This window comes from Hipposideros armiger, unplaced genomic scaffold (genome assembly GCF_001890085.2).
Source record: "Hipposideros armiger isolate ML-2016 unplaced genomic scaffold, ASM189008v1 scaffold_2918, whole genome shotgun sequence".
Taxonomy (NCBI): domain Eukaryota; kingdom Metazoa; phylum Chordata; class Mammalia; order Chiroptera; family Hipposideridae; genus Hipposideros; species Hipposideros armiger.
The window spans coordinates 1-10,944 of record NW_017734211.1 but is presented as its reverse complement, the minus strand read 5'-3'; the positions used below and the strand labels follow the sequence as shown (position 1 = coordinate 10,944).

At 41.7% G+C, this 10,944-nt stretch overlaps 1 protein-coding gene across 1 annotated transcript in view; it reads right to left on the bottom strand.

Annotated features, from left to right (window-relative positions):
• Positions 1-10,164, bottom strand: part of LOC109378735 (leukocyte immunoglobulin-like receptor subfamily A member 5) — a 15,420-nt gene extending 5,256 nt beyond the window's left edge. Inside the window, exons 1-5 of the mRNA XM_019635027.1 lie at positions 9,875-10,164; positions 9,526-9,663; positions 9,338-9,373; positions 8,868-9,152; positions 8,422-8,724 (exon numbers count right to left, since the gene is read on the bottom strand). Coding sequence (XP_019490572.1) covers positions 8,422-8,724; positions 8,868-9,152; positions 9,338-9,373; positions 9,526-9,559 — 658 coding nt within the window. The 5' untranslated portion in view covers positions 9,560-9,663; positions 9,875-10,164. The remainder of the gene's footprint in view (positions 1-8,421; positions 8,725-8,867; positions 9,153-9,337; positions 9,374-9,525; positions 9,664-9,874) is intronic.
• Positions 10,165-10,944: the final 780 nt, after the last annotated feature.

Below are 10,944 nucleotides of genomic sequence, written 5' to 3'. Positions count from 1 at the left end.
TCAACGGAACAGAATAGAGAGCCCAGAAATAAATCCATGCCTATATGGTCATTTAATCTGTGACAAAGGAAAGAACAATTTACATTGGGGAAAACACAGTTTATTCAATAAGTAGTGCTGGGGAAACACAATTTATTCAATAAGTAGTGATGGGAGAACTGGACAGATACATGCAAAAGTGAAACTGGACCACTTTCTTATGCCATATAAAAGAATGAACTCAAAATGGATTAAAGGCTTAAATGTGAGACCTGAAACCATAAAACTCCTAGAAGAAAATATAGGAAGTAAACTCTCAGACATTACCCTTAATGTAATATTTTTACTGATATTCTCCTCAGGCTGGGGCACAGTAGAAAAAATAACATGAAATTACAACAAACTAAAGTTTCTTCACAGCAAAGTGAACCATTGACTAAACAAAAAGACATCCTACTGAATGGGAGAAGATATTTGCCAGTGATACATGTGATAAAGGGTTAATATCCAAAACTTATTTTAAAAACTCATACAACTCAATACCAAAACAACCCACAAACAATCCAATTTAAAAAATGGGCAAAGATGAGGGTAAATGGGATCAAATATATGGTGATGGAAGAAGAACTGACTCTGGGTATTGAACACACAATGTGATATATAGATGATGTGTTGTAGAACTGTACACTTGAAACGTATGAAACTTTGCTGATCATTGTCACCCCAATAAACTTTAAATTAAATAAAAAGGACAAAGGACATGATGACACATTTCTCCAAAGAGGACTTATGGATGGCCAATAAACATTGAAAAGATACTCAATGTCACCAATCATCAGAGTAATGCAAATAAAAACCACAATGATATATCATCTCACTGTTGTCAGAATGGCTACCACCCATAAATCAACAAACAACAAGCATTGGTGAGGATGTAGATAAAAGGGAACTCTCATACACTGTTGGTGCGATTGCAAAGTTGTACAGCAACTATGGAGGTTCCTCAAAAAATAAAAATAAAGCTACCTTATGATCTAGTAACTCCACTCCTGGATATTTATCCAAAGAAATCCAGTACACTAATTGGAGAAAACATATGCAGTCCCATGTTTACTGCAGTGCTATTCACAATAGCCACAATATTTAAACAACCAAAATGCTCATCAATAGACGAAGAAACTGTGGTACATTTATACAATGGAGTAGTACTCTGCCATAAAAAAAATCTTACCATTTGGAACAACATGGATGGACCTAAAGGATATTATGCTAAGTGAAAGAAGTCAGACTGAGAAAGACAAATATCATATGATCTCACTTATATGTGGAATCCAAACAGCAGAATCAATGAGCAAACAAAACAAATAGATTCATAGATATAGAGAAAAAACTGATGATTGCTAGATGGGAGAGGGATTGGGGAAGGGTGGAGAAGGAGAAGGGACTAGAAAGTACAAACTGGTAGTCACAAAATAGTCAACAGGAATGTGAACTACAGCATGGGGAATATAATCAATAATGTTGTAAAGACTATGTAGGGTGTCAGATGGGTACTGGACTTAGGGGAATCACTTCCTAGATTATATAAACACTTAACCAGTATGCTGTACACCTGAAACTAATATAAAATCATATTGAATGTCAACACTAACTACACACACACGCGCGCGCGCACGCTTGCACACACACACACACACACACACACACACAGTCTGACAATTAAGTTTGTGAACTTGTTGCAACCATGTTGCTAAGCTTTTTTGATATCAGAGGGATTATTCATTATGAATTTGTACCAACAGACAAACAGTTAACGAAATTTACTATTTGGAAGTGCTAAAAAGGTTACGTGAAAAAGTTAGACTAAAACAACCTGAGCTTTTCACTAACAATTCATGGTTCTTGCATCACAACAATGCAGCACTGTCAGTGAGGGAGAGTTTAACCCCTAAACAAATAACTGTATTGGAACACCCTCTCTGCTCACCTGATCTGGCCCCCAATGACTTCTTTCTTTACTCGAAGATAAAGGAAATATTGAACGGAACACATTTTGATGACATTCAGAACATCAAGGGTAATATGACGACAGCTCTAATGGCCATTCCAGAAAGAGCTCCAAAAATGCTTTGAAGGGTGGACTAGTTGCTGGCATCAGTGCATAGCTTCTCAAGGGGAGTACTTTGAAGGTTGACCATAGTGATATTCAGCAATGAGGTATGTAGTACTTTTTCTAGGATGAGTTCACAAACTTAATTGTCCAGTCTCGTGTGTATACTTACAGGATGGAAAGTACAGCATAAGGAATATAGTCAACAGTACTGCAATAGTTATGTATGATGTCAAAGGGGTAGTAGACTCAGGGGATTATCACTTTGTGAGGGGTGTAAATGTCTAGTCATCATGTTGGTTTTTACACCTGAAACTAATAAAATAAATAAATACACAAATACATAAAAAGAATATAAAATATCTAGTGCAATTATGGTGTTAAATGCAATTTAGTTATTAATAAGCAATTATTATAAGCAAATTAAAATGTGATTTAAAACAAATATTTTTTTTAAATTATCAAATAATAGTTACAAAATAGTCATGGGGTGTAAAATAAAGCATTGGGAATATAGTCAATAATATGGTGATAACTACATATAGTGCCAGGTGGGTATAAGACTAGTCAGGGGGAGTCACTTCTTAGAATATATAAATGTCTAACCACTATGCTGTACACCTGAAACATATAAAGTAATATTGAAAGTCAACAGTAATTGAAAATTTTTAAAAAGGGGAGGAGGTGTAAGGGAATAAGAGGTTCATATTTACAGGTATAAGAAAACTAAGTTATGGGGATGTAATGTACAGTGTAGGGAATACACTCAATAATATTGTGATAGCATGGCATGGTGTCAGGTGGTTGCTGGACTTTTATCATGGTGATTGCTCTTTTAGNTGCTTTTATTTCCCTTGCCTTTGAGGTTAAATTCATAAAATGCTCTTTGAATCCAAGGTCCATAAGTTTAGTTAGTACCTATGTTTTCTTCTCTGCAGTTTATTGTTTCAGGTCTTATTTTTAGGTCTTTAATCCATTTTGAGTTAATTTTGGTACACGGTGACAGACAGCAATCTAGTTTCATTCTTTTGCACGTGGCTTTCCAATTTTCTCAGCACCTTTTATTGAAGAGGCTATCTTTTCTCCGTTGTATGTTTTTTACTTCTTTGTAGAAAATTATCTGTCCATATTTATGTGGGTTTATTTCTGGGTTTTCAATTCTATCCCCTTGGTCTGTGTGTCTGTTTTTCTGCCAATACCATGCTGTTTTGATTATTGTTGCCATCTGGTACAAGCTGAAGTCAGGGAGTATGATACCTCCAACATTGTTCTTTTTTCTTAGGATTGCTTTGGCTATTTGCAGTCTGTTGTGATTCCATACAAATCTAATGATTTTTTGTTGTATTTCTTTAAAAAATGCCTTTGGGGTTTTAATGGGGATTGCATTAAACCTGTATATTGCTTTGGGTAATGTGGCCATTTGAACTATGTTGATTCTTCCAATCCATGAACACGGAATGTCTTTCCATTTCTTTGTGTCTTCTTCAATTTCTTTTAAAAATGTCTTATAGTTTTCAGGATATAAGTCTTTCACATCCTTGATTAAGTTTATTCTTAGATATTTTATTCTTTCTGTTGCAGTTGCAAAAGGAATTGTTTTCTGTATTTCTTTTTCTGAGATTTCATTGTTAGTATATAGGAATGCACTAAAAATATTTTTTAAAGCCAAGAAAAGGCAAGAGAGGGGAAAAGAACAAAAAATGTAGGGGACAAACAGAAAATACAAAATAAAATGGTAAACCTAAATAACAATCTTATTGATAATTACATTATATATAAATGGTCTAAACATAACAATTGAAAGACAGAGATTATAGCAACAGCAACTCAACACCAAAAAACAAACAACCCAATTAAAACATGGGCAGAGGCTATGAAGAGACATTTTTCTAAAGAGGACATGCAGATGGTCAACAGGCATATGAAAAAATGCTCGACCTCACTAATCATTAGAGAGATGCAAATAAAAACCACAATGAGATACTACTTCACTCCGGTCAGAATGGCTATCATCAATAAATCAACAAACAACAAACGCTGGTGAGGCTGTGGAGAAAAGGGAACCCTGTTGCACTGTTGGTGGGATTGCAGACTGGTGCAGCCACTATGGAAATCAGTATGGCAGCATCTCAAAAATCTGAAAATGGAACTACCTTATGACCCANTGTGTGTGTGTGTGTGTGTGTGTGTGTGTGTGTGTGTGTGTGTGTGTGTGAAACAGACTGAATCCTGTCTATTCCACTCAGGTATTCATCCAGGAATGAGTGTTAGGCTCACATTGGAGCCCACCCTGCCGGGCACATCACAGTGAGCTGCTAAATTTGGGAGAGTGTGAGCTGGCCGAGTGGCTCAGTTGGTTAAGAGTTAGTTTAAGAGTGCAAGCTCTAAGTAATAGGGCCACCGGCTCAATTCCCATACGGGCCAGCGATGCTGCGTCCGAGCTGAGCTGCTGCTGAGCTGCCAACAGGTGGTAGGATGACTCAGCTGGTGAGAGCACGTGCTCCTAACAACAAGACTCCCTGTTAGATGGTGGGCTATGCCCGCCTGCCCGCAACTAAGACTGAATTGGCACCTTGAGCTGAGCTGCCAATCGGATGCCTCAGTGGATAGAGTATGCACTCTTAACAGCAAGGCTGCTGGTTCAACTCCTGCATGGGATGGTGGCTATGCCCACCCACAACTAAGATTGTACACAGCACCTTGAGCTTAGAGGCCACAAGCTGCCGATGGGCAGCCAGGTAGTGACTAATGCACTCCACAACTAAGATTGAAGAAATACAACTTGGCTGGCCTCCCTCCCCAATTTCCAAACACTGTTCCCCTCCCCTAATCCCCCAATTAAAAAAAAAGTGGATGCCATGGGTCAGGGAAGCCCCAGCTACTCACCGCTTTCAGGCCTAGACATCAGGACCGCCCTGGGAGAAACTCTGTATGGACAATCAGATGTGTGGGAGGTGAGCTTCCACCAGGCATGGACATCAAAGTGAAATCCTCATAGTGACAAACAGTGCTATGAAATATTGTCTACAGGGTCATTAATGGGGATTATTATGTTTGAAGAAATAGAATACTAGGAAAACATGAAACTTGTTTTAATTTAACCATGTATAAATATCTGAAAAATAAAGGAGAAAATGAAATTCTTGGAACAACAACAGGGGTTATATGATAGAAGAATATGAAATTTTAGAAATGAATTAGGCAACTATCTTATAGAGTTAATAATAAAAATTTAACACACTCAAAATATTTTTTCCACCTTGTTCATACAATTATGAAACTGGAATACAATGTTGAGGAAATTTTGTAGAATGCACTATGACATGGAGTTATAAAACTAAGACACATGGTAAATAGGGAGAAAAGGGCCAATGATGCCATGACATTCAGGAGGAAAGCAGTTAGCGTGACGTTGCTATAGTCCTAGAGGCCAATGTTTGGACATTGTACAGAGAAACAGAGAGAACATGCGTTGTCAGGGTCCATGATTATAAAAGAAATGTGTGTCTTCATGTTACATGGTAAAGGGAGGAAACTGATGGGAGCTGACTTTTGAACAGAAAACATACTAAAGATGGGGGAAAGTACATTCATGGGTTTAATTGTGAATGAAGAATTCAATACTCACCAAAATTATTAAGGGGCAAAGATGAAAGTATCGGCAGGGAAAAAATCCATAAGGACAAGGAGACTGGACCCATCTGACCTGTTTGGTGTCTCTTTTTCCATCTAAGTAGGAGGCAAAGATGGACATTTGGGGCCTCAATTTGCCCTGAGAATCAAGAGCATGAAGAAATAAAAGGCTTCCCTACCTTTCACTTCCTGCATCTCCACCAGCTCCTTTTGTGTCTGACTCAGGATTATATATTCCCATGTCACTTTCTATTCTTCTATTTATCAAATATTATTTTAAAAATACAGGACAGAATATCTACAATGTGCCACGCGATCTTTCCAGGAGCAGGGATTACCACAGTTAACATAAGCTCCACTTGCTCATTCAGTAGTCTAGATAGGGGTATTGATAAGAAACAAGCAAAAAGCAATGTGTTGTGGAAGAAGGAGGGAGCTGTGTTAAAGGGGGAACAGTCACCCCATGTACCCCCAGGTGTGGACTTGAGGAGTACGGTCCCCTGAGGATACAGTCCATTCCTTCTGCCTGTGAAGAGAATCCCACAATGGGGAGGGGACCCAGCACCAGAAGCGAGGTTTCACTCTGCTTTGACCAGCCTTGGAGCTGTGATTTATACATTGGTATCACCTTGTGGTGTGTGAGCTGGTCGGTTCAGTGGGGACATTGGTCTTGTTGCTGGAGTCCTATGGGGCACTCCTATCCCAATGCCTAGAGTCCCTGACTTTATACAGATGGTAGGTATCAGCCTGCAGAGACCCCTAACACCAGATGGGTGCAGGGCTCCTGGTGGTGACCATGGGGCCTGGGTCAGCCCTGATGGAGGGTTTGGAAAGGGTCCCTGGAAGGAATCAGACCTGAAATGTCAAGGGTGCCCTTCTCTGCTCAATTTCCTCAGCTGTCACTCGAAGGTCATTTTCAAACTGGTCACCACCAGCCCAGACCTGCCGTGTTTCCCCTAGCCGCCCAGGGGGTTTATTGGGCTGAACCGGGAGGACACACTGCCTGTACCCAGTCACACAGGCTCTAACACAGCCCTGAAAGTGTATGTGGATATAATACATATAACAACATAAATCAGTTTGTATAAAAGAGTTATATGTTTATACGGTTTCTACATTTGACTTGAAGAGGTAAAAATACTAACTCTTGACTGTGTAAAGTAAATTATGTATAATAATATCTAGAACAGCCACTTGAATAACATTCAAAGATGTATAGTTAACAACCAATACAGAAATTAAAGTGGTATACTAAAACTATGTTTTTTAAAATTAAAGTTTATTGGGGTGACAATTGTTAGTGAAGTTACATAGGTTTCAGGTGTACAATTCTGTAATACATCATCTATATATCAGCACCCAGAGTCAGTTCTGTTTCCATCACCATATACTGGATCCCCTTTACCTCATCTACCACCTTCCTTTCCCCTTACCCTCTGGTAACCACTAAACTATTTTTTATATATCTATGAGTTTTTGTTTCTTCATTTGTTTGTCTTGTTCTTTTGTTGTTTTCAGTTTTATATCCCACATACCAGTGAAATCATATGGTTCTTGACTTTTTCTGTCTGACTTATTTCACTCAGCATAATAATCTAAAGATCCATCCATGTTGTTGCAAATGACACTCTTTCATGTTTACTTATGGCAGAATAGTATTCTATTGTGTATATATACCACATCTTCTTTATCGAATCATCTATCGAAGGACACTTTGGTTGTTTCCATGTCTTGACCACCATAAACCAAGCTGCAATGAACATCGGAGCACATATATCTTTATGAATAAATGTTTTCAGCTTTCTGGGGTAGATACCCAGGAGAGGGATTGCTGGGTCATATGGTAATTCTATTCTTAATTTTTTCAGGAATCTCCACACTGCCTTTCATAGTGGCTGCACCAATCTGCATTCCCACCAACAGTGTATGAGGGTTCCTTTTTCTCCACAGCCTCTCCAACACTTGTTATTATTTGTCTTGTTGATGATAGCCATTCTAACGGGTGTGAGGTGATATCTCATTGTTGTTTTAATTTGCATTTTTCTGATGANCATATATACACATATATACATACATAGACACACATTTATACATATAAACACACACAAATATAGGCATATTTTTCCAAATGCTGGTGTTGAGTCAGTAACTAATTAAGAGAGCATTTCTGATTTTCTGAAGAAGGAAGGAGCATGAATGTAGTTAAGCAGACCAATAGCAGCCATGTAAACCCATACCAGATGCAATATACTAGTTAGATAGATGGATAAATGTTTTAAACTAAGGATTATATAATGTTTATACATATAATATATGTATACACCTATGCATATAATTATATGATATATAAGTAAAATTCTAGGTCTATGTAACCTAACTGTAGATAAGAGTGTGTGCATATATAGACAAAGGGAAGAATTCAATAGGCAAGAAGGAGGCAGGTCTTTTCTGAGCTGTGTCGTCAGTGAAGTTCATCTGTGGAGGTGACAGTTAAGCTGACTTCTGAAAAAGGAGGAGGAGCCTGGAGCAGCTCCTTGAAGATGTGTCACTCTTCCTGAGCCTCCTGCTCCCACTGCTTCCACTTTCTGTGTCCCTGGTCCAAGAATCTGTGGACCCATTGGCCCATCATCCCACCAGGGGTTCCCTGAGGATGTACCTCAGGCCCTAAGTGTTTTTGGGCAAGGATGGAATTTCCTTACCTAAGACCAAGATTTCCAGGGCATCACTGGAGTGTGACCACACCTCGGTGGTGTTCCTGTAACAGCCATAGCATCTGAACTTCCACTTGTGGCTTGGGGTCACGGGGCCCACAGGGAACAGGGCCTGGAAATCCCCACTGAAGTGTCGCTGTGAGGCCAGGGTCCATGGGAGACTGTATTGTCCTTCCTTAGTCAGAATGAACATGCCATATTTCTCCTGTGAGCCACACAGAAGGGTCATGTTCCCTCCTGAGGTCATAACAGGGCTCGGCAGGGCTAAGAGGTAGGGTTTGCTGTAGACGCCTAGGAAAGAAGGAGGCAGTATATTAAATGGGGCTCTCACCTCCCTCACAACCTCAAAGCCGGATGTGAGGGGGAGACACCCTGAGAGCAGAACCCCTTCCTGAGGGCACAGCCAGAGATTTGGACCCTGAGTGTCCTCTCACCTGTCACCACCAACTCCAAGGGGTCACTGCGCTCTGACCAGCCAGTGGGGCTGAGGTAGTAACAGCCATATCTCCCTGCATTGAGCTCTGTCATTTGCGTGATGAGGAACTTGGCCTTGTCCCCGGGCTCCAGTGGGTTCTGACTGTACCAGGGTGCTGTGCTTCCCTCTCTATCCACACGGAACTTCTGGGCCTTCAGAGTCCCCTGACACCAGATGGTCACAGGGCTTCCCCAGGGGATCACAGAGCCTGGCTCAGCCCAGATGGTGGGTTTGGGAAGGGTCCCTGGAAGGAATCAGAGGCTGAATTAGAGACATTCCCCACCTCCAGTTCCCAGCTCTCGATCTCAAACCTCCCAGACATGCCCCATCTGTCAGCCCAGATCTGTTGTTCTCCATCTCCAGCTCCCATGGGATTGTCCCTTGTCCCCAGTGAGGAGATGGGACCTGGGACACCAGGGACAGACTCACCTGCCTGCACTCGTGTCCTTTGCCCCACGCTCAGTCCTGTAAATGAGTGAGAGATTTGCCCCTGACTCCTCAGCAGAGCCTTCATCCCCAGGAGCCTCCTGAGTCCTGGGGTCTCCTGACTGACTGAGACCTGGCTGGTGGGTGGGGTCCCTCCCAGGCCAGGGCTTCCCTCTCTTCCCCAATCTCACCGAGGCAGAGCAGGGCCATGAGGGTGGGGGTCATTGTGTTCTCCTTCCTCTAGTCTCCGCTTTGCAGATGGAGAAGACTATGATGCATTGCAGGATGGACAGACACACAGGGTGTGGCTACTGGGAAGCTCATCCTGCCTGTCATGGCGTTATCATGTTAGGAGCCCCACAAGAAAAGGAACCCCACCTCAGGTGCCTTGTTCCCCAGATGGAGCAGCAAATAAACCTTCCTGAGATGACCGCTGGAGGTGAGAGAGACCAAAGGCACATCCTTCCCTCTCAGAGCCTCCCCCATGGGGTCTCCTTCATTCTCCGCCCTTCCATTAACACCTCCCTGTGGGGAACTCACCATGGATAGTGGTCACTAAGGACCTTGGAGAAGCTTCAGGAAGATGCGGTTTCTGCTGCAGAGCTCAGATCAGCAGAGATACCTGACTCCACAGTCAGATAGCTGTGTCACTGTGACAATGAGCACAAAAGAGAAATGCAGGGAAATAAGGGAAGGAAATACAACCCTTCTCTTGGCTAGAGTGTGGCTTTCTTTCTATCACAGTCCCCTTCACGAACTTCTCTTTTTTCTTGCAATAGCATCTACCTCCACCTTCCTGTAAACAAGCCTCTGAGTCATTCCTGATCCTCAGTTCCCCTTGTTATTCTGGAAGAGCTGTCCCCTCATCCTGTGGTCCTTCCTTCAGCTTTAGGAAACAATGAGTGGTTAGTGTACTAATTTTGGGAACAAAGGTGGTTCTTATTTAAATATTCCTCCATCATCCACTACCCTTGTGACTTGTGCAGTAATGTCCAATCTCTGAGCCTCAGTTTCCCCATCTGAAGCATGTTGTAATGAATCTCACTCCTTAGAGTGGTTGTGAGATTAGTTTTACCCAGGAGGTGGAAGGATCAATCTTTTGTTTATTTCCAGACCTGATTAAGACATGTGGGATGATACACAAGAGAATCAAGTTATCTGACTCCACAGTCAAGATGGATGATAGCTGTGCTCTCTCAAGAGTCCCCATCTGCTCCTAATGCTGAGAAATGCTATTTATGATATTTCTGAAATATGTAGTACAGTCAGAGCAGAAAAAGAGAAATGAAAGCTTCAAAACTCTAAAGGCACCCACAACAAACAAAAGAGGCCAAAACTGAGCGCCCTCCAATGCATGGGTCCAGCACGGGGTCATCACAGTGGAGGTTCCACCTCCACGTGGACAGAGAGGAACCCTAGGGTCCTCCTGAGTGGGGGAGAGGAGCAGGGCTTAAGGTGAAAATTGGAAGCAGTGTTGCCCCCTCCCCATGTTTTGGGGATGGGCACGAGGATATCTCTGCACACTGACCCAGCCCAGCTCAGTACTGAGCTGTGTCATGTGTGTGTGTGTGTGTGTGTGTGTGTGTGTGTGTGTGTGTGTGTGTGTGAAA